This window comes from Melozone crissalis, unplaced genomic scaffold (genome assembly GCF_028551555.1).
Source record: "Melozone crissalis strain CALT ecotype California unplaced genomic scaffold, PUWL_Pcris_2 ptg000036l_1, whole genome shotgun sequence".
Taxonomy (NCBI): domain Eukaryota; kingdom Metazoa; phylum Chordata; class Aves; order Passeriformes; family Passerellidae; genus Melozone; species Melozone crissalis.
This window is the reverse complement of record NW_026535814.1, coordinates 13,605,844-13,629,791: the sequence shown is the minus strand read 5'-3', so window position 1 is coordinate 13,629,791 and position 23,948 is coordinate 13,605,844. Positions and strand designations below refer to the sequence as shown.

Here is a 23,948-nt window from a genome sequence, read left to right as displayed (position 1 = left end):
GTTTTATGCAAAAGCTGAGTTGAAAAGTGACAATTTTTGCTGGAGGTATGAAATTACCTGCTTCACTGAGGGGATCAGATGGTTGAGCAAAATATTTGTATGTATCTTTCATTTTATAACTGGATCAGCACAGTGTATTAACTGTGGGCTTGCTCAGGTTTGTGTAGGTTTGCCATCATATTGTTCAGCAAGCTCGCCCAAGTTCATGTGCATGAAATATTGGGGAGTAGTGCAGATATCCATTTACTGTGCTGTGTTACTCTGATGCTCATGGGCTGTGGCAGTAACAGAGATTTAGACAAGACTATAATATATAGCTTTTACATAAGAATGCTAAACATTTTCTGCTTAGGTTTTAATACTTTGCTGATGAAAGTTCATCGTATACAAGTGAAAATTCTAGCGAGACACAAATGTTTGAGTCAAGTTTAGTAACCAGAAACATGCAACAATGTCCCCTTGGGATTTAGCTGTGAGCCCCAAGTTTGGAGTGGAGCAAGGGGTGCTCTCTTCCTGCAGGTTGTGACTCCTGTGTGTGTGCAAGGCCTGGATCTTAACTGAACAAAGAGAATTTACAGAGGCACAGGGAAGCATTTAGTGAGGTTTGGCAGTATGGGATGTATGTACATTATGTAGTGCTTTCCTGGAAATGCTTTATGAAATGGTGCTGAACCTTGAATGGGAATAATGAGTATGTGTCCCCTTAGCACAGAGATTTGGAAAACCCTGCAAGCAGTCACGTTCCAGCTGCTATCAGTCACTGTCCAGTGGGCAGGAAGGGTGGAGTGGCTGGTGGAAAGCTGTTTGTTGGAAATTGTATCATAAATCAAATAAACCTAGTAGCTTTGTGTGCCTCTGGACAGGGTAATGAATTTGCAGATCATCTGAGCAGGAAGATGCTAATTCATGTGAATTAGGAAGGATTCTAATTCATTTTCAAGACATCTGGCAATACAGAAATCTCTTGGGTAGATCAATTTGCTATCACAGACTACAGATTAAAAACTCTCTTTTGCCCACCTCCTTCCTAAGAAGAATCCTTGAGTAATGTGAATAATGGCTGGTTGCTGAAGGAAATATGTCCTTCCCTTTGTTTGACATAGTTCCCAAGGCCTTGGGAAGGGCAAGTCAATCTGTCCTATGGGCATTCAGAGTGGTGAAATTGAAGAAAGCTCTTTGCTACATGATTGGAAAATGCAATATGTGAGTGCTTTGTGGTATGTTGGGCTTCTTTTTTTTTAAATTTCTACGAACTATTAAAAATTAATGAACTCATATCACATCTTTTCCATTTATTCTGGACTACTTATTAAAGCAGATTGATCCCTCGGTTCAGTTGAGGTAAACTTGACTATCTGGGTTCCCCCACAGTTGTCTCAATCAAAGAGGTAATGGAGTTTTGAAGGACTGTTTCAAGTACTAAGTCAGAAAAATTCTGTCCTTAGAAGCAACCTCAGTTCTTTGGGCACTGTTGAAAATCTGCGCTGTTTTCCTGCTCTCTGCCAGTTACCAAGCAGAGTGGCATTTCACAGTGGCACTTCCTTCTGGCAGCAGAGCAGGTCTCAGATCAGCCCAGCCTGCCTTTCACATTAAGCAATAACAGAATGTTATCCCCAGTGTACTCTGAATTCAGTCTCAGCTTTTAGGACTGCTGGTCCATGAAGGTACCCACTGTGTTTCCATCACGTCATTCTCAAAGAGAATACTGGGGCATAAAGTACTCTCTTCCCTGCTTGAGTGGAACAATGTTTATATGTAAACCAGTGGTTTGTTTTGCCTGGCAGAAAAACAAAGAATGAAGTAATGAATGTGACAGGTGCTGTGTCTCTCAGTGGCCCCTGAGGCTGCAGGAGCCTTTCTCAGCTCTGCTGGGAGAGGTTGGAGACTGCTCTGGGTTACAGCAGTTGCAGCAGAAGTTGTTGAGGTGCTGCTGAGTGCTGGTGGCTCCCTGGGGCCTCCTGTGCAATTATCCTTCCTTTGAGCTAGTTCAGGGAAATCTCTTCCTTCTGAACATAATTTAACTCTAAATGTTTGAGAATGCAGTGGAGCCTTACACCTGTCTCAGGCTGGGAATATCAAGGTGGCTTTGTCACATTGAATCTTTGAATCCAAGCAGACTTGGAAACCCACCAAACTGTTGTTTTATCTGTTTTTCCTTTCTTAGGAATTAGGAAGGGAGGAGAAGAGTTTCATGGCACAGTCAGTACTGCTGTTCTGCTATGGCACTTGCAGTTGCAGTTAATGGTATAAATGATGCTGCTGGGCTTTAATAGGGATAGTGTGAAGCAAAATAGTGGCTGAGTTAAAATCACAGGTGGGGTCACTTCACGGCCTCTGCTTCCTCCAGGCTCGAACACCTTTTGGGTTTGAGTAGTGGAAAAGAAAAGGTTTCCTCACCCTCAGGTGGAAGATGAGAGAGTGCAAAGGCTGTGCGTGTTTTGATCTCCAGGACAGGAAAAGAAGTTGTGGAGTCTCCCTCCTTGGAGCTGTTCAAGAACCCTCTGGACACAATCCTGTGCTGTGGGCTCTGGGATGACCCTGGCTGAGCGGGGAGGTTGGACCACATGACCCACTGTGTTCCCTTCCAACCTGACCCATTCTGTGAAAGGGGCTTGTCTGTCAGGGTGGGGTCTCCAGGGGCAGAGCAGTCCTTTTTGAAGGTGCCAGTCTTGAGCCAGTTGCCAGCCTGTCGTGGATTTTATCGGTAACTTCCAAGAAATGAGTAGGAGGTGTTGATTTTCTGGCTCTGTTAGGGGGTATAGCTGTTGGCGCAGAGTTTAGGCAGCAAAATTGTTTCCAAAGGCTGAGTTATAGAAAGTTAAGGGCTGAGTTATAGGAAGTTAAGGGCTGGAGCTGCCTAACCCTTCCATCCCTCAAAGAAGGGTTCCCCTCCCTTCTGCGTGCCTGCTGGAGGGCGCATGGGTGTGAATTTGGTGTGTTGACTTAGTCTTGGGTAGTATTGCTGTGGTCTCTTATTTATGTTGTTTAAGCAACCTTTGCACCTAGTGCTGCATGTCACTGTACACTGAAGTCTGAGCACCTGGAAGAGGTGAGAGGAGCAGAGTGAAATGGAAATATGTATCGATTCTGCTGTTCAGCTGGGGAAAGTTGCTGTGGAAGTTAGAGTGCTCTCAAAAACACATTAATGCTGCATTTGTATTTCACAGAGAGGAGGAAGCTATTTATCAAGTAGCTGATCAGGAAAATGCATTTTGAATGCTCTGCTTTCTGCATTGCATTGCTTTTTAAAAGTGGTAATTAAAACTGCGCCCTTCCATTCTTCTAATTTCTCCCACAGCCCCTCCATGGCGCTGTATTGTCCCCTGTGAAGGGAGCTAGGTTTTGTTCTAGTGTGGGGAGTGACCGGGTGGTAAGTCATGTGCTGGATTTAGTTAGAATGTAATCTTTTGGCCATCTGCTCAGGCACTCCCTGTGTTGCATTCCTCTCCTTTGCAAGCGTTAAAGGTGATCTGCGATGTGCAGGTGTTCAGAACACTCGGGTTCCCTTTAACTGAATATTACCATGTGCCTGCTTAGGAGGTTTGAGTAGAGTGTTTTCTGAGCCTTGCAGTAATTTGGCATGACTAATTTTAATTATCTCACTGGTGTATATAGCACCTGCTCAGAAAAAAATCCCCTTTCAGACACTTTGAAAAATATGTGGATAACAAGGCTTTCTCCTTTGAACTGAGTGTAAGAATACTCTGCTGTATGCTCTGCTATTGTTTTTTTGTCCTCCCACAGTGATTATGGACTTTTTTTTTTTTTAATTTCTGGCTTGTGTTTTCTTTTTCTAGTCTTTAGGAGTTTGTCTGACCCTCCAGTCCTTGATGGCTGTAGAGCATCTGGACTCTTTCTATGGCTTCTTTAAAAATTTATTTTATTTTATTTTATTTTAGTAGGGTTTTTTTGTAAGCTGCTGGCAAGGCTTCAAGTTTATTTCTATTTATGTCTATTAGAGTAGTACCAAAATGGCGAGAGATGCTTAGAGGGAGGAAGAAAATCTCTGGATGAATTTAATGTTTATATCAAGTTTCGTCTGCTTTCTAGTAACTCCATGGAATAGATGTATCTCTGATATGCTAAAGTCTTTTTTGGAGATTAAATGAATCTTGGTGTGCAGAAAGAGCAGGTGTATCTCTGTGCATCTGTTTCATGAAGTGCTTGCATGTGGCAGTGCAAAGCACCAGTTCTTGCCTTCCTTTCCATAATTTTTGTTCCCTCCCTGGTGTCCTGCTCATCCTGTGCACTGGCATAGGATTGGCACAGTTTGATGTTTGTGTCTGAATGTGATGCACTTCGTGTGCCCTCAGTTTGCTGAGAGAAACCATTTGAAACTGAACAGAGTTGGACATATCCAGCTGGTTTAGAAATGCTCCTTCCCCAGAGAGCAGGAGTACCGTGGGATTACTGGGAGTGAGTCAGGAAATACCTGATCTAGACCTTTAACTTAGGTTATGTTTAGGTTTTTGCTTTGTGGCAATGGAGGAGCAGCTGTATCTGTAAAACCTGGTGTTGCTGGGTTCCCTAGAGAATAATTTCATTTTGTGGTACAAATTTTATATTATAAAAATGATATTTTATATTATAAAAATGTACTGTTACCCATGGCTTGATTTCAGAGTACTTTAATGCTGCGTCATGTAGCAATGACTTTTCAGCCTTTGCTGCGACGCTGAGTAACTAATACATCAGTAATTAATGTAGAGCTTCAGGACTCAACTTTGAGTCCTTCCTGAGAGCTTGGCACAGAGGAGCTCTGACGAGAGAGAAGGAGCAGGTGTGGGTACACAAGTTTTCTTAGCAGAGTTCCTTTGGAAAGCTGACATTGTTCATGGCATGGTGTTCAGTGCAATGCATCTGACCTGCAAGTTCCGTGGGCTGACAAACAGGCTGGGCCATAGCAGTGCCTAGCAGCCCATTGCAGCTCCAAACTACCAGAAACTCAAACTCCTATATGGAGAATCCTGCAGTCTCCCACTCAGTCCTGGCCAATGTTCTGGGAGCTGCAATTTTGCAAAGCTTTCTGAACACCCCTATGAAGTGCTTTCCTGTAGGGCTAACAAAATAAAAACGCACCCAGGTAATTTTTCATGGCAACTTTTTGGACATGCTGTGCAGGCTTGCTGATAGGGCAGAAGAATTACTGATGAGATGAGACTCCCAGATTTGTCATTCAGCTCTTAGTTATAAGTTCTATTTTTGCAGCTAAAAGTGTGATTTATTACGTGCACTTTGTCTAGAGGGATGGTGCTCATTCCTGGGAGTTGCTAAGGATTCAGTTTTTGACATGTGGGTCTGTAGCAGGCTTGTGATTTTTGTTTAGTCTGGCTGCTTCCCTGGGATATCTGTGGGACAGCTCTTGCTGAAGCCCTAAACAGGAGCCCCTCTCAGCTGCTGAGGCAGTGCAGGGTTTGCTGCCTTTCATCAAAGGAGCCTCTGAATATTTAGGGGCTGTGACCACAATGTACAAATGGCATCTGTCTCTTAGTTTGCATATTGCTGCTGCAGAGGCTGTGTCTCTTCTCTCTGTTTAGGAGCTGTGACCCTCTCCAGCTGCTTTTTTAGCAAATAAACCAGATTTCTACACTGGGGTTGCCTTTGCTTCCCTGTAACAGTAGTGGAGCTTGTCACAAACAGGGAAAGGCCAGCAGAACCTTCCCTTGTGTCCATTGCCTGCTTTTGCCTTTCTTCCCCAGGCACATGCACTCGTTTCTTTGTGTCCTGCCTCTTCCAAAGGAGGGGAGCGGAGAGGTTCAGAGATTAGCTGGTGCCTGCCCACTCCAGGGCAGTATTTCATTAAATGTCTGCTTTTGTGTGGTATGCAAAGGAACCTAGAAAGTGGGTAGATTGCCCTGAATATTTCTCAGTGTTTAAACAAACTGATATGGAGATTTAAAGGCATTTGTATCTTCAGTCAAGAACACTGACCCACACTATTGTATGTTTTGCTTGCACCATTACATTCAGCATCAGGAGTGCTTCAGGTTCTGAATCTGGAAGAAAATGAACCCATTTATTTCAGACCTAAGGGCTTGTGGCCTTGTCAGTCTAGGTGAAAGCTCCAGCCCTTTTAACAGTAACAGTTCCTAAAGTACCTGATGCAGCATTTTCCTTCATGCAGGCAGCTACCTGGACTGTAAATGCTTGCAAAGGAGAATTTCTCAAATAGCAATCTCGATAGACTGCTATCCCACTCTGCTGCAGCTCTGAGTGTAGTGGTGTCAGGGCAGTAAAAACAATAAATTAATGTTTCTTTCTAGAACTTTATTATTGAAAATTGGACACTGTGAGTCTCTAATAAATATTGGTAGCTCTGTTTTCTGGAGGAAATTTTACTGCACCAGCTTTTAAATATTTTTGTTCTGTGGTATATTTTGCTTCCTAGCTTGTTAAGTGTGTTTTCTTCTTAGGCTTACTTCTCCTCTGGGACAGCTAGCTGGAGCCTAGAGATGTCTTTTCTTAGTGCTTACACTTATAGCTCTAGTGAGGATATGAGCTTGCAAAAGGGAAATGTAAACAAAATCTCCCCTAGGTAGACATGGATCTTCTCCATCTGCTGAGATAAGAGCCAATACTGTTTTATGTTTTAACAATTCTATTTTTATATATAAATACTGTCTTGGAATTAAATTAACAGAGTAGAGCTTGTAAAAGTGACATTTGAGTTTACACTGCTGTTTGTTTGGCTTATTTAATTTAATTGACAATGTCATAGTATAGAGCTACTTAGAGAGCTGCTATTCAGGCTTGATTATTTTCAATTTGTGCTCTGCTGTACAGTGTTTGGAGAATTTCTTTGTTTATAAAGAATTGTTTATTTCTTCTAGAATGTTTGTAAGTAACTTTGTAAGCGAGGTGGTATGAAATGACATCTTGCAGCAGTAACTTCTGATTGCAAAGGGGTGATGTTGAGATTGCTTTGCGTTAGACATATCACATTGCTTTCCAAACGTTAAGCCTGTGATTGTTTTTTTAAATGCCTCACTTTAGAGAGCTGGCTTGGGGTACAACGGAGTTTTTGTCCCCAGATCTGTTTAACTGAGTGTGAATTTCCAGCTACCAGCACTCTGGGCAGGGGATGTTGTCTAGTTAATATGATGCACTGTGAGGCTTTAACTCAAAGGAAGCTATAGCAGGACAAAATCACTGACAATCTCTTATTTTTTTCTTTCCCTTTTTTCTCTTTACAGTAAAAAAAGCTAAACTCCATGGACCACCAGGTAAGTCATGCTCTTCTGCTTGTTTGCAGCAATGGGGACCCTGGCTCTCCCTGCTGTTTGTGCTGCTCCCTCCAGTTTTTCTCCATCTCATCTCAGCTCCTTCATGTTCTCCTTAGGAGTGACCTAATCTACCTTGAAAATCCAGGCAGTTTGAGTTAGTAGAAAACTTGAGGCTGTGACCTGGTGTCACAGTGGTAAGAAACCTCTGTCTGCTCAACCTGGCCTGAACAGGTGATGGATGAGGAAATGTGCTCCTTAACTGTCACCCTTCCCCACCCACCTGGCCCTTTCATCTCATCCTGCCTCTTTCCCTCTTCAAAACAGAGTCTGAAAATGTCCACTATCAGAACTGGTGTGTGAGTGTCTGTGGATGTAGTGCCTTCTCAATCCTGGCTGGGTTTGCTGGATGGAACTGCAGAAGTGAATCTGAATGTGGCTGGAAGTGCTTGGAATTAAAATCCCATCCGCTGGTTTTGTGTCTGCAACAGCTAGTCACACCCAGAATTTACAGTCTGGGCAATTTCTTTTCACTGTGGTTCAGAAACCAGCAAAGAATCCCTTAGCAAGCAAATCGATTTATCAATTGAAATTTGATGTACAGTTTACAAAAGAATAAGCACTTTTATAAAATTCCTATTAATAAAAACTTCTGGCATAACACCTGTTCAACTGTTTATATCTGAAACAGTTGCCCACCTCTATTTTAACTTAATTATTTGGCTTAATTCTTTGGATATAGCCGTCCTCATATTATGGCAGAAAACTTTCCAGGACTCATGCATATTCCGTGGCAGATCAAGGTCTGTCTGTGCACCAACCTTTAATTTCCAGGGAAGGAAAACTGAGTGCCCAGACTGGAAGGGAGACAGTGTGTACTTTATCTTTTCCCTAATCAAGAGACCTGCTCATAAATGCAAAAGATTTGTCCTCTAGGCTAGGTTTAACTCAGCCAAGTGTGTGGTTTCACTGACAATCTCAGTGTACCAGGAAGATGCAGGAGTAAAATGACAGGGAGGGGTAATGTAGTAGTGAATAACTGGATATGTAGGAATCGCAATTCCGTGACTCTGACTCCTTTCTGAGCTTCTGGATCATGTAATTTCTGTTTCTTCCTTCACTGGAAGCTAGATGCTGAGATGTAAGCCACAGCAATGATGCTTAAAAATTACACAACTATACAGTCTTAGAATGTTAAGGATTTGGAAGGGATCTAAAGAATCATCTATTTCTATGCCATGGGCAGGGACACCTTCCACTAGACCAGTGCCTTATCCTGCCTGGCCTCAAACACTATCAGGATTGGGCATCCACAGCTTCCTTGGGCAACCTGAGCCAGTGTCTCAACACCATGACAAAAAAGAATTTCTTGCTAATACCCAACTAAATTTCCCCTCTTTCAATTTGTACCTTTTATTCCCTGTCCTATCACTCTGGTCCCTGATGAAGAGTCGCTTTCTGGATTCCCTGTAGGCCCCTTCAGCTATTGGAAGATTGCTGTGAGATCTCTACACAGTCTTCTCTGTGCCAGCCTGAACAGCCCTGAGCTGTTTTCCTGAGCCTATCATCCTAGGGAAGGTGCTCCACTCTTCTTACCAGCTTTGTTTCCTCCTCTGCACTTGCTCCAGCACTTTTGTGTCCTTCTTATAATGGGGATGCCAGAACTGTGTGCAGTAATCCAGGGGAGATGTCACAAGACTAGAGGGGATGAATTTTCTTCCTTGACCTGCTGCTCACACTCCTTTGGTTGGCACCCCAGGATACTTTTGGCTTTCTGGGCTGTGAGCACACACTGCTGGCTTATGCTGAGTTAGTTACTCATCAGCCAGCTTCATGAGGTTTGCACTGTCCCACCTCTCCAGCCTGTCCAGGTCCCTCTGAATGGCATCCCTTCCCTCCAGAGCATGACTGCCCCACACAGCTTGGTGTCATCAGTGAACTTGCAGAGGATGTCCCTGATCCCACGGTTCTGTCACTGAACAGTGTCAGCCCCAGTTCTGACCCCTGAGGGACACCACTTGTCAGTGGAACCAGGTGGACAGTGAATCAAAGACCACAAGTCTTTGGGTGTGGCCAGCCAGCCAGTTCTTTATCTGCAGAGTGCTCCATCCATCAAATCCATGGCTCTCTGATTTAGATACAAGGATGTTGTGCTGTGCTGTGCACAATACCAGGCAGATAATGTCAGTTACTCTGCCCCATCCAACAGTGCCATAGCCCTAGAAGGTCATCAGATTTGTCAGCTGTGATTTCCCCTTTGTAAAGCCACTTTGGCTGTTACATCTTTGTTTTTTATATGAAATTTTGACAGTATTGACAAAATTGACTTGAGATCAAACACAGTGAATAGATGTAGCAGAACATTGAAGTATTAAAATATGTAGACTGCTTTCTGTGTATTTAGCATGTCTTGTTGCAGGCTGTTTGAAACTGATAGGCCTGAGGTGATAACTCCCCTTACAAGGGAGTTTGTTCCTTCTTGCATGCTAATATTCAAACTTTGAATGTGTCTGTGCTTTGCTGCTTTTAGTTTTATTAGCAAAGAGATAGCAGAAATTAGGAAAAAAGTTCTTCCAGGATTTTTCTTCAGATTTAAAATTAAGAGCAAAACATCTAAACAGACTGTCTTGTCTAGATGTGAGTGTGATGTGGTTTTCCTAGGTCAGATCCATTTCAGCGCACTTACTAATAAATCTATATTTTTGTTCTGCCCCTGACTGGTTTGTAAGGTTCTTTGTAGACTCATGGATGGACAACTTGATTGGGACGAGGAAAGCAGTTGGGTCAGGAGGGAAGAGATTATATGACCAACCCAATCTCTTGCTTGTATGTTTTGCAAGTTTGTTTTTCACAGTTTGGTATTCATGATGGGTCCTGTGCCTTTGGACTGTCTCTTCTTCCTTTTGTCTGCATTTCAGGAGCAGCATCATACTAAGTGTCTGTGATCTTTAGGATTTTACTGTCTTTGTCCTTGTCTTACTGCAAGTGAATGCTTGGAGTTTTTGTTCATTTGTGCTTGAATTTATAAAAAGGCTGTGACTGAAATTTTGATGCATGTGAAAACATCTTGAACATTTGGCTTCTCAAACCTAGTGATGTCTTCCCATATGGGCTTTTTGTCTGAGGCCTCCCGGGATGCACTGTATGAACTGAAAACATTGCAGTGTTGCAGGTGATGTGATGAGGGAGTATGACGGTAGAAGTAACATTTTGTGTCTCATTCCCCAGATAAATTCAATACGTATGTGACCTTGAAAGTGCAAAATGTGAAGAGCACGACGGTGGCCGTGCGCGGTGACCAGCCCTGCTGGGAGCAGGATTTTATGTTGTAAGTATGGTGGTGCACAGCACGGTGCAATGGAGGTGCCCGTGGTTGAGTCCTTCTGTGGCCCTGGTGTTCATACAGAGCTGCTAGTGTGTGTAGGAACTGTAATGTTTGTGTAGGTAAAATACACAAGCCTGGTGACAACCTAAATAGTTTTCTTTCCTGTTGTACGCATTGGGCTGTGGTGGAGGATGTGTGTTGGGAGATTGTCTCGGCTGGAGCCATGGAATTGCCAAGTCAGGTCTGTAGTGAGAGGCTGAGTCTGAGGTGGAGCTGGGAAATTACTGTGTGGGTTGGGTCTGGATTGATGCTGTCCTTGGCCAGTATGTGCACAGCTGAGTCTGTAAGCCGAGACACACACACACACCCCTATAACATAGCTTAGCCAAGGACCAAAGGCCCATAGCGGAGCTTAAATGGAGCTCCTGGGTGTGGGAAGAGAGCTGGAGAGGCTGGTCAGGGCAATTAAAGGCTGTTGTTAGTGCACTAAGGGCCTCTACGAGGTGATCCTGGTTACCTCAGTTGGGAACTGCTCCGTGAGCAGCAGAACCAGTTAATTCCAGCTTTCCTGGCACTTCTGATTTGCCTTGGTTCTCACAGACGTGACATATAGCCAAGGATTTCCCACTGTCTTTTAGAATGGTGGATTTTTTTTCTGGTGAATGAATGATTTATTGATTATACTGCATCTGCTTCTGTTTCTATAGCTTTGTAAGGCAAATTGAACTAAATTTACTAAATGAGGGGGGAGGGAAATGATGTTGTATTCATCTTGTAGGGTCAAAGCTAGTGCTACTGTTTCTCAATGTGTTTGAGGTATTTACATAGTATCTGCACTAGGAGACACCCCCCCCCTTGGAATTTTGTGAATGTGTTTCCTAATCCAGCAGCAGTTCGTTTCTCCTCAGCTGAAAGTGGGAGGTTGTTGCCTCAGGTTAAGGAGGCCACCTGGGTCAGTACAGTATTTTCATCATAGCTGTGCTCCCACGTCCCTTGTTTGGCAGTACTCTGCTTTTAGAGCAGCTCAAGAGGTGTGTGCTCCTGCACGGAGAGTCTGGAGCCTGTTGTTTGGCATCTGGTGAAATGCACACGCTCCTGAACACCAACATCTGCTCAGTTCTGCAGCTGCTGGTCAGACAGAGGCCTTGGCTGTCACTGATGTAAAACATTTCAGGACTGGGTAAGGCTGGGACAAGGAGTTGAACCTACCATTCCAGTCACATGCCCATACTCAAACTACTAACTCTTTCTGCCTGTGATTGTGCTCATCCTGTGGGCGGGAGCTAGCTTTAAGCCCAGCCAGCTACGAAGAAGGCTTCTCAGTGGTGATTTAAGAAAGCACTTGAATGTGTTGGATGAAGGCTCCTGTGGTTGCTTCTCCTCCTTCCCCTCAAGCAGCTCCTGGAGCGGCACTCTGGTATCAGCTGAGAGCTGAGGTAGCATGCTGTAAAGTCACTGAGACGCTCCATAATTAGTTGCTAGGGAATATGGAAGCAGAATATTAGCTGAACTACCTTGCCATTATTGTCCCTGCTTTAGCCAGGCAACTCTACAGTAGTTCTGGTGTCTCCTTATAACAGAAATATTACATGTGGGAATGAATGTGTTTTGCATGATCCTGTGTACATTAAGTTGTCCTAGGGGAAACAGTGCTGGTATTCCAATACTGCTGTTCTCTAGTTTGCTCTTTTTCTTTCTGGAGTTGGAAAAGGATTTTGAGCACAGCTGTTTTTCCCCAAGGGAAGGCTGCTTTTACTGTCTATGCTGTGTTTACCTTTTTCATGAGGCATAGTAGAAGAATAGACCATAAGCAAAAAAAGTGCTTCCTGTCTGTGTTTGTTGGTTTTGCTGCCAAACTCCTTGTGAGACAAAGCACTGCAGAATTTGGGTCTCTGGGGTTGTTTGAGATTTGGCTATGTACCAGACCAGTTAAGCACTTCAGTGTATTCCCTGGGGTCATCTTCGAATTTTGAAGGAGCTTTAAAACAACTGTGTATTTGCTGCATATTTGCAGGAAACACCTCGAGTGAAAGTGCCCACTGATGTTTAGAGCACAGTGATTAAATTGGTGTTGAAGTTGTGAGAAATGCCTTTATGTAAGTCCTGTGTGTGTGTGGAAAGGGATAGACACCAAATTTCTGTCTCAGCTCTTTTGTTCTTAGAAGCTGTTCTGCATCTAACCAGAAGGTGGAGAAAGGGAGACACAAAGGCAATCAAAGCCACTGTACAGAAACTCTTTTTATTTATTTTTCTTACCTGGTGACCTGTCCTTTGGAGATCTGTAGAGGAGCCCTTTGGGTGTGTCATGACCAGTGTCCTGCTCTACAGAGTGTATGTTGAAGCAAAGTACATGGTTTTACACTGTGACTGAAAATAGAGTATTACTTCCTTCCCTTCCCTTCCTGGACTCACACTGTGCCAGCCAGCAGTCAGCCAGTCATCATCAGCCTGCAATCTGATGAATGTCAAGCAGGGTGAGGGCAGAGCAGTGCTGGTACAGCTGTTTGCCATACTGAGTAACCCTATCAGAGCAGAGGATGCTGGAGACTCGATTACAAGAGGCTAGCAATAAACTCTTAGAAGGCTGTGTAACAGCTTGATTTTGAACTGTTGCAGACAGAGACACTCAAGCACTGGACACTCCTAACCTCAATTCCTGTGTCTTAAACAAGAACAGAAGCACTTGGATTTAAAATAGACATTTATATGCTTTACTGTAACTGCAGGGTTTGTCTTGAACCTTGTAGATATGATGTTCTCTTTCAGCTGTGAGAAGGAGACAAAGTTCTAGTGGATGCTTGGATTTGCAGCAGCTCTTTCTTATTTTGGCCATGATGGCAGTCTATAGAAATAAGACAGTAACATGCTTTTAAATTTCCTTGATAGCTGTAACATAAATATGTTTGGGCAGAGGGCAGCAGCACTGAATGTCCAAGATGCCTACTTTTGGGGATTAACAGTTGCAATAAAGGGAAGCCCTGAGCTCTAAAAATTATGGGTTATAGCCTTTCTTCATGATAAGTGTGAGACAGCTGTGATGTCAACAGACTGCTCAGGATTATTCTCTACTTTGTTGTTTTTACCAGTGTCTGCCACGTATGTGTTAGGCTGTTCTGAAGTAGGCATGTTACAAACCAGTATGCAGAAGCGAGGCATGAAAGCTATAAAACATTGAAAATAAGCAAATTTGAGATGCATCCTTTTGTTAATGAGAGGAAAGATATTTGTGAAAGCTTTCAGATCAGTATTTCCAAGAACCTGTCACTCAGTGGCCGTGTGGAAGCAGCTGGTGCTGGAGCAGAAGTGGTGACACACAGCCCTGAGAAATAGGTAGTGCTGCTGATGCAGCTGTGCTGGATGTGGGACTGTTAATTTTGGCTGGGAGTACCTCCACTCACAGGCAAGTATTGGCATGATTGCACCTGCCAGAGTACACCTGTGTTGCTGTGCTGCCGAGGGAGACACTCACTTTGTTAGAAATGGGGTGCCTGATGACAAAGAACAGTTCACCTCTAGGTTTTGGTCCAAGGTACACTTCCTTCTCCTGTGTACATAGCTGCAGTGATGAGTTCCCTACTGGCATTTCTTGCATGACATAGTTCAGAGTTTTAGTTTGCACTCTTTGTGTAATTAGTATTAAACTTTGAGTTACTAGAAACTGGGATTACCTGTGAGTATAAGCTGCCTCAGCCACACACTTCCAGGAGCTCTCTGTAACTTGACATGGCTCTGTGGAAATAGTTCACTGGTATAATCATGGTGGTAATGCAGAACAGGAAACAAAATTAGATTGTATTCTGCTTTTTTCTCATCTGTGCTGCTTTTACTTTTCTTGCAGTGAGATCAGTCGACTGGACCTGGGCCTAATTGTGGAAGTATGGAACAAAGGACTGATATGGGACACCCTGGTTGGGACCGTGTGGATTGCTCTGAAGGCCATTCACCAATCTGATGAGGTTAACCTGACAGAGAACCTGTATTTGTGTTTCCATTGTTGATAATTAATGCATTACAGATCTAGCCTGGTGCAGCCCAGACTGAGCTCCTCAGCAGAACTTCCACTTGCAAAGTCAGGAAGGCTGAGTGAGCAGAGAGGGCTGTCTCATCACATTAGTTTTGATTTTGTAGTGAGATCACAACTGAGAGCCCTCACATAGGGCTCTTTGGTTTCATTTCACTTGTGTGGACTCAAGAACTAGGGCCTGATCTGTTAAGGAACACAGACCTAAGTGTCTGAAGTCTTAAGAACTGACTGCTTAGTCTGATTGTCAGATTCCTATGACTTGGTGCTAAAGACCTCTGTCTTGTCCAGTTGACAAGGTAGGCCCAGAGCACATATGCAGTATCTTCTTAGGGCTTCTGGTTGTAGTGTTAGGTGAACCTTAGGCTAAAGTATGTGGACAAAAGTGGGAAGTTGGATGTGTCAATGTCTATAACTGCCCTAACTACTGAGTTTGGCAGTTGTTGCAGCTAAGCATTTTTAACTCAAATTTTAGAGTATTTACTTATAAGATTATTGTATTTGAGCAGGGAGAGATAGATTATATTTTCCATAAAAGGAAAAGAGTGGGGATGCTCTGCAGTGTGGGCATGAGGTCTGGCTGGTGCTCAATTCCTCTCACTGTCCAGATGCTCCTCAGTCCTGCCTTTCAGGGTCTGCCTTTGCAGTTCCACTGAGAAGGCAGCACTTCTCTTTGCTGCTTGCCTCTGAGATTTGGAAGAAATCCAGTTTGGAAGAAAAAGCCAGTGCATGCTAAATGGTTGTAATTTGATGTTAAAATAGGGTTGATAATTCTGTTAAGCTCTTTTTGGACTGTATTAGCAAATGTGTGAGAGTCGGTGCATAAAGTTCTTCAGACTTGAATGTTTGTTCACTTAAGGCCTTTGATTCACAGGAAGGTCCTGGGGAATGGTCTACGCTGGAGGCAGAAGTTGTAATGAAGCATGATGAAATCTGTGGAACCAAAAACCCAACTCCTCATAAAATTTTGCTGGACACAAGATTTGAATTACCTTTTGGTGAGTGCATTTCCATAACTTACCCAGAGTACTGACAGTGGAGAGAAAGTGAGAACAACTGAAGCTTTATAGTTAAGTTGTGTTTTGTGTTCATTCTCAGTTCAGTCAGTATAGTTCAGTGGATGTCATGTGGCTGGTATTAATTTTTTGTTTGCATTCTTTCTAACAAGATCTGAATAAGTATGAAATATTTGAAAGTCCCTGGTTGCTAGAATATTTAGACTAGCAGCAGTTTTTTTCTTCTAATAGTGTTTCAGAATTGTGTAGTCACACATTTTCTTCCTGAGCAGGATCATTTGCTTCTTTGAATCTAGACAGATTTGGCTCTAGAGGAGGTCAAGTGTTAGAGCTGTGCTGTGGTGAGTGCACATAGCCCTCTTAGACATGTGCAGTTCAGTTAGTGAAACATTAATGCTTAGTGCTCCTGAACATCATCATTAGCAGAGTATATAAATAACTTAATGTGGTAAGAACTGCCTTTCTGGCAATTATTTATGGTTGAAAAATGCAAAATACAGAAAAGCAGCTAATTGGAGCAAGCTGATCTCAAGTAAAGATGTGTGTAATTTTAAAATTTTATTTTACCTGAGCAAACAAAAACAGCCCCCAAACCAAATAAACCCCAAAAGTAAGGCCATGCCAGAATGCATCCTAGGCTTGCATAACTTCTCTTTCCATCTCTTGGCTGATGCTTGGGATAAAGAACTGAGATGGTGTTTTTGGGGTTTGTGCTATTTTTTTTTTCATGCACTGAGCATTGAAGTGTTTCAAAGTGTTCTGCCCTTGCAAGGCTCATCCCTCTCTCTCTGCCTGTTGCATCCTTTTTGCTGCAATGCCCTAGTCAGTGTGAGCAATTTGTATCCAGCTCTAAGCAGGGGTACAGCGTTTGTGCAGGCACTGGCGTTTGGTCAGCACCTGTCAGGATTGTCCATCTGTTGTGGGAAGACCTTAGGACACCTGTGGGTCTCATACTCTGCTTCCTGGTGCCAGGGGACGGTGCAGGCTGGGCCCTGCAGGTGAGGAGTCAATCCAAATTGAGTTTTGTGCTGTGAGTGCACTGTTGTGAGTGTGCACAGTGTCCTGGATGGTTGCACTTCTGGGAGAGCACAGTGTTCTGAGGGAGCAGTGGCACTGCTCTTTAAATACAGTCCAGTGTGCAAAGGGGAAGAGGTACCTGACACCTCAGCTGTCCTGACAGCTGTCTGATGCTGGTCAGCAGCCATCCCTCTTCCCCAGAGAAATATCCTGGTTCCCCTGCTGCTGTTCGTGGGAGGTTTATTGCTGAAATTACTTTTTATGCAAGAGGAGGAACAAACCTGTTTTACCTCACCAAAAATCTTGGTTCTTTGGTACAAATGTTGAGGCTTCTGGGAGGGACAGAACAAGCACATAGAGCTGAAGGCAAGCCGTGTAGCCACTGCCTTCTCATCTGAATTAATTCTGCCACACTTGCTTGCAAACTATCACTGCTTTAAAAGAAAGTGAAGTTCTGGTGTCTCCCTTTGTATTGAGAGTGTCCAAAAGAGAATTTGCTTTCTTTTGCCATTCATATTATGGACTGTGTTGCATTTTGAGGTTTTTTTTTCAAGCATAAGAAAGCAGATTCCATGTAGATATGTTAGGACATCTGAATTTTAAAAATCAAAGTATTTCAGGTAATAAAATGTTTTCGCAATTCTTATGTCTTTGCTTACCATGCCAAATACTGAAATAGCAGCGATTCTGCACTGTTGTGTTGAACGGTTTTTGTTCTAGAGTGTGAAAAGTTATCTGCCTGTCCAGAGTTTCATAATGTCCAGGAAAAAATGGATGCATGGGTTAGCTCTTCAAAGGCTGCTCTTCCCTAGAAGAGTGCTGCCGTTTTTGCTTTGATCTCCGTTTTCAGTCTGATGTGCCATGGCAAGGTCAGAAGCAGGTTGAAAATCAGGAGGCACTAAGGGTGTGTCCTACTCCTCTAGAAAGTGGCATCAACCCTACTCCAGTGGTGCTTCCCCTCACACCATGACTGAGTGTCTCCTGCCATCACCTTTGGGACAGAGGAGGACTCTGCACCATGGGTTAGGCTCTGTCTCCTTTGCCTTGGAGGGGTGCATGAAGCTGACAGCACTGCCTCTGCATCTCTCCCAGTGGATTTGCAGGTCAGTTTCCCTTTAGCTGGATGGCAGCAACATGGATTCTTAGTGCCCTGCATGTTGAGATTCTTTATCATATGAGCTGGGAGCTGCTGCTTTATCCCTACACAGGGAAGTAAATGGATCACGGATGTGCTGTGGAAGTTCTTAAGTCAGTAGCTGGGCCGGAGAGGCAAGATTTTACCAACAGCAGGTTTGGAGTGACACTTAAGAACATTGTCTGTCATGTTTTGTTTCCCAGGTGAGGATCTCTGGGCTAGATGCATGAGAACCAGAGTGATGTGTGAGCTCATGTACAGCTTGTGCTGCTTTTCAAGTTGGGTAAAATATTGCTGCCTGGGATACCAGCTTTAAAAAACCTGTGTGTTCTCCTGTTTGGCTGTGCTGCTGTGCTTTTTCTATAATTTCTGGCTGCTCTCTCATTTAGATGCACGCAGATGCAGTACCCCAGGTTATTCAATGTATTTAATATATTTCATTGTATTTAGGTGGAGCTTGAGAGGTTTTTAAGGATTTGTAAAAAATGATACATTATTTGAAAACCAGAAAAGCTGAAGTCCTTTATATAAAACATGATGGTGTATGCAAAGAGGTTTAGAAACTGGTTTGTTGTTTGCAACAAAATGTTGTTTGCATTTATCCTGGATTAGTTTGCTGGTTCTGCTTCCACCTTGAATCTTGATACATTCAAGATTCTTCCTTCCTGGTATCTCTTCTGCTGGTACTCTGGAGACGGGAGCTGCTAAAGCTAAAATAAGTGCAAAACATGCTGATGCTGATAATAGTAGTACATGATGGAGACAGCTTAGAGATTTTTAAATTTTTTTCTTTCATATAATGTTGTTTTCAAGTATTTACCAGGCATGGAGTTGGGAAGCAGTCATCTCCTAGCAAAGGCTGGTAGAAGTTTAGTCTCTGCTTTGGGTGATAGAAAATGAGCTTTTTGGAGGTCATGCAGGAGTTAAACTTTGTCAATGGCCAGATTTGTAATGGGACAGAGAACACTGATGGTGGCCCTCATGTGCCCCTGTGTGTGCCGTGGCATGTTCCAGATGTGTGTGTGCCGTGGCATGTTCCAGATGTGTGTGTGCCATGGCATGTTCCAGATGCAGCTGTTGCCCTGTGGTCAGCTAGTGTGACACCAGCACGTGCTGTGCAGGGAGGGCAGCTCTGTGGGCCCTGCTGTGTTTCACATCTCTGTGGGATGGACTGCAGTCCTGGGCACCAGGCTGGCATACGATGCTCTCTCTGCCAGCCCCATGTTCTTGAATGTGCAGTCTCAGAAACAGAATGGCTGCAAATCCTCTGCTACAAAAATGTGACAAATAGTGTGAGGATGGAAAATATGAGCATTATATTAACATGTAGGGTGAGAAGGTTTGTGCTTGGTAGTCTATTAAAAATGGCAATAAATTGCCTTCTTCATGGAAAGAAGTGGTTGATAGCTGAGACAGGCTGGAGCCACTTTCTCCTCTGATAATACCTGTTTCCTCTTTGGAACAAGAGAGACAGTGGAGGGATACTGCTATCCTTGGTTGATTTAGAAAATTTTCTGGTAGGCAGAAGATAATCTTGCTATTATTGTTTTGATGTGGTGAGTGTGCATTGGCACAGATTTTTCAGGATGCTGCTTTCCAAGTGTAAAATTGTTCTGCTTGATAGCATTTTACTTTGTCCCCCCTTTTTAGAAGTGCAGTGACTGTGCAAATCCCTCACAGGATGCAGTACTCAAAAATGCTTTTGGCTCCCAAACTATAACAATTTGGTTCTGTGCCAGGCAGTTTCTAGTTCATAATTGGAGTGAAGATGCTTTTAGTGTTCTCAACGCTCCCAGGGTGGGAGCATGCTGATCTGCATCTAACCATGAGGTAGGGTAAATGTGCTTTGTTATTTTAGTGTCTTGGGAACTGAACAGGAAAAAAAAACTCAGCTCAGCCAAGTCATTTCAGTGAGAACTTAGGAAGATTCCCATACATTGGAAAAGGGAGGAAATTTGGGCTGGGAAGGGGGGAAGCCTGTTGAACACTTGCAGGAAAATAGGGGGAGAGAGGATATAATTTCTGCTTTCAGCACTTTTTCTCCCTCCTGCCAAGCTAGGTTTTACCCCAGCCACCTTGGGGAAGCTCAGAAGGATGAAGGTGATGTGCAAGGTTCAGAGCAAGGACCAGAAAATCTCAGGAGGAGAAAAGCTTTAGGACTGAAGTGCCTGGTTGTTGCCAAGCTAGAGATTTCTAAGCAGGCATGCTGTCATATTTAGCTTCCTCTGGGGTTTAACTTAGTGAAGTGGTCTGTATGGATGCACCACATTCTCCTGTTTTTTCCTTTCTCACTCTGACAAGTCACTGTACTGCTGTGTGCCCATTCCAGGTGTTAGGGCATGCACTTGCCCTGAGCAGCCCCACCTGGGACCTCCACCCACACACCTGCTCCTGTGCCCAGGAATCCCACATCAGCTCAGCTTGGAGCCTTCAGTCCTGAGAGATGCTGTGGGAGTTGCTCATCCCCCACCCCAGCCATTGCCATGTCTGTGCCTGCTTATGGACCCTGCAGATTCAGGCCCTGCAGACTCAGGAGCTCAGGGAAGATGGGGTTCAGCTTCCAGCTGAGGATGGCAGTAAGAGCAAGGACAGTAAAGCCTGCAGTGTTTCTGTGTGGGTTTCAAATTAATAAGCACCAAAAGATACTGACTCTACCTGTCTCCTCTCGGCTGTTTTTCAGCAATTTTGTTTCACTGACATAAAGCCCTACTCCTTGTGTTCAGCAAGCATGATGTCAGTGGAGTCCTGAGATGGCTGAGGCCTCAGGTGCCCTCTCTCTGGACTAGTTCATCTTTTTATCTTTTACGCAGAAGTTAAAGTAGTGCAGTAATTTCCATTGTAGTCAAAAGCTGAGCAGTGATGCAGGAGCTGGCCAGGGAATGGGGCCTTGCAAGCAGTCTGTGATCTCTGTGCTAGGGATTTCCACTCTGTGCATTCCAGAGAAGCAGCTTCAACAAAACTGCTGATTGAGGCAAAACATAACAGAAGCTTCCTCAAAAAAAAAAAAAAAAATCTCATTGGGATTTCATTTGGGCAGGTAATGACTCAAGATCATAAGCCAGTTGCACATGTTTAAAATGTGCTGTACAATAATTTTACTGATACTAGTATTGATGACAAGAGTTTCTCTGAGATCAGGAAGATGTCCTTACAGCAGCTGTTACCTGGACAGTAGCTGATTTTTATCGCCGACCTGCGTAAGAAGGTGTTTCAATAGGAGCAGCAGTCCAGCAGTAAAAATCTGCCAGCCCTGTTTATGAAATGGGCATCTAGGCTGTAAGATAAGAGCAGTAAATCCAAGAGAGAAGTGTTGCTCCTTGATGTCTGGGCGTGCCACTACATCATGGTTTTTAGGAAGGCATTGAGGCCTCTACCCTGAGACATCCTCAATTGCTGCACTGTTGATGGTAGTCATTGCTTCACCCTTCCTCAGTCTCTTTAGTCTTGATTTCAGCCTCCAGATTTGAATTTTTTGAGCTCTGAGTTTTAGTCCTCATTTCATGAGTTTTTCTTTACCTCTTAGAGAAGTGATGTCTTTCCAAGACAATTCCATGGACTTTGCTGTAATTTTTTGATTTCTTCTCTCATTGCTGGAGTTTGTTCTCCTAAATCTCATCAGGTTGTATGTTGATAGCCATTCACTTTACTGATGCCTTCTTTCTAGATCAGTTCTCTCCAGATTTGCTTTGAATGCCAGCCTTAATTTGCACAGACTATCTAATAAATCTGTGAAGCTGTGATCCACAGCCCTGAAGATCAAAATCATGTATGTGTTTCTACAACTCTTGTAGTTGTGGAAGAGTCTCTCATGTTTCTCTTACCTTGTTTTCTGATGGGTTTTAACAACAAAGTAATGTACTGTACATCAGAAAGAGCAGCTGGCTTTTTGTATTTTGGTTAAAATAACTTACTTTGGTCCCCCTCCAAGCAAGGAGAAATGGGTTGTCTTTTTTTCTACTTATTGCAGGTTTTTTGGAGTTGGATCCTTAGCTTCCATAAAACTTTCTCAACTGCAGAGTATTTTAATACCTTGTGTGGGTGAGGCTAGTTCCATAAAAATACAGTGGTGTTTCTGTTACAAAGATGTGGACCTGAGTTCATAGTCCAAGGAATTATCTACTGCTGAAACTTGAAATTCCACTAAATCTGGCATGCACCTGTTAACAGTGCTTTGTATTCTGTTACCTGCGGTGTTTTTGGCCTTGTTGCTTTCCTAGGATGATGGTTTGTGTGGCTGAGAGAGGCCACATGTAGAACAAACATTCTCTCAGTTACAAGAAGAAAGCAGTTCTTGGTCCTTTAGGAAAGCATTGTGGCTTCCAGTGGAATGCTCACCTGCCAATAAAACTTGTTTTGTTTTTTTTTTCTGTGATGAGTGAAAGTGGATGTAACTTTTAGAATGACCTTTTCATCAGGAGGCCACCCTGTCCTGCTTCTCCCGTTCTTGCCAATGCATAACTTAGCATATCATTGTGGTGGTGTCCATGGAGTACAGTTCATTGCAGGGAAGCAAAATTTTGAGGCCACCTGAAAGTGTGAAGAGTTACAGGAGATGGGAAAACCAGCTGAACTGGTATAGCACTATCTTTGTGTCAGCTTGCAGGGCTGGTGGTGTTTTTAGCTGGAGCACTCCCTCCATTTCCTTCCTCTGTGAGCTTTGACGTTTCTGCAGTGGTGCAGTTCCAGGCCATAAATAGGCAGATTTCAGAAGTTGCTACATTCTGGGATGTTGAGTGGCTAGAAAAAAATGCAAACAAAACAAATCTACATCCCTTTTTTTTCCTTTTCCAGTGTTTTCACACCACTCCATCCCTAAATAATTTGGTGTTAAGCTTTTCACAGCAGGTTATCTGCATCTCTGAGCATGTGCTTTGAAAGGCGAAATTTTGAGTGGCAGTAGTCAGTGTTCCATTAGGACAGTATATTACTTCAGGGTGTGAAATAGAAAATGGTTACCACAATAAAAGTGATAATTTTTGCTGCTTGCTGTCAGCTTGGTAACTCTTCTCGATGGTGAAAATGTTGTGATTCCTTTCACAGTGAAGCTGCAGCGTGGCGTAAAAGTAAGAATGTGCTTTCATGTGAATATGACTGCCTATAACACTGTTTATACCCTCAAAATATTTGGCTTATTGCTGGCAAAGAAATAAGAGATTGTTTATTTTTTGGTAACTAATTTGTGCTACATCAGGAGGTGTGCTATTGGTGTGCATAAGATATGCTATTCAAAGGCAGTCCTTGTTCTGCCTTATAAAAATTACAAAAAGCCTCCAGAAAATGCTCTTGTTATGTGTTACCAAACATATGCAAGTGTATTAAAATATGCTTGCTGTTGTGAAATGGCTCTCCATCAAACTAATACTTGAAATGAATGTGAACTAGTTTGTCTTTTTCTTTCCTACCTTTGTGTAAGTGTGCATTTGGTTAATCAGCTTTAAACGAGAAAGCAGGTAAGCCCTTGAAGTGTGCTGCTATTTACAATGTTTGTTTTCCATCTGAGTGGTAACATAAGACAGTAATTTTTCTTAAAAATCACATGTGGGCTTTTTGTGTGTGATCTTTAATAATAATGGTGATGAATGCAAAGTTAACCTGGTTAATAAGGTGGTGTGACTTACTCTTTTGACTTAGATATCCCTGAAGAAGAGGCCAGATACTGGACCAGAAAATTAGAACAAATAAATTCACTGGGAGATGATGAGGTAAATATCTAAATTGAAAGAATATTGCAGCCCTGAATGTCTTATAACTAGCTTTTATTCTTTGTATTGGATCCCTGTGATTAGTGTAAATACTGAATGTTGATAATTTGCAAGTTTTCCATACTGCTTATAGAACTCTTTTCTCAAGCATGCTGTTTAGTGTTAAGGAGGAGAATATTCTTCTGCAAGCTGGAAGTGCTTGAATAATGTTCTGTTTATGCAGATATGTTCAAAGGAAAGGCAACACCGTGCTTTACCTGAGCAGACAGTGAAACCATTTTTGACAGGCTGTGGTAGGTTCTTTTTGTGAAATCAAGTCAAAAAGGACTTTTTTTGCAGTTCAGTATTTCTTTGAAGATGACAAAGCAAGATAATGATTCTTTATTTGAACTGAGGACTGTTGGATGTGCTGGCTTTTGTCCTAATGCAGTTGTTAATGGCTCAGTTTATATGTATCTTGTGTTAGAATAAGTTGTAGCTATGGCTTTGGTTCCCCAGCTCTGGTGTGTACT

The 23,948-nt window shown here is 43.1% G+C and overlaps 1 protein-coding gene across 1 annotated transcript in view; it reads left to right on the top strand.

Annotated features, from left to right (window-relative positions):
• The window catches only part of UNC13B (unc-13 homolog B), a 206,892-nt gene that overhangs the window by 19,033 nt on the left and 163,911 nt on the right, over nucleotides 1-23,948 (top strand). Inside the window, exons 2-6 of the mRNA XM_054283505.1 lie at nucleotides 7,194-7,223; nucleotides 10,449-10,548; nucleotides 14,384-14,501; nucleotides 15,441-15,564; nucleotides 23,366-23,436. Coding sequence (XP_054139480.1) covers nucleotides 7,194-7,223; nucleotides 10,449-10,548; nucleotides 14,384-14,501; nucleotides 15,441-15,564; nucleotides 23,366-23,436 — 443 coding nt within the window. The remainder of the gene's footprint in view (nucleotides 1-7,193; nucleotides 7,224-10,448; nucleotides 10,549-14,383; nucleotides 14,502-15,440; nucleotides 15,565-23,365; nucleotides 23,437-23,948) is intronic.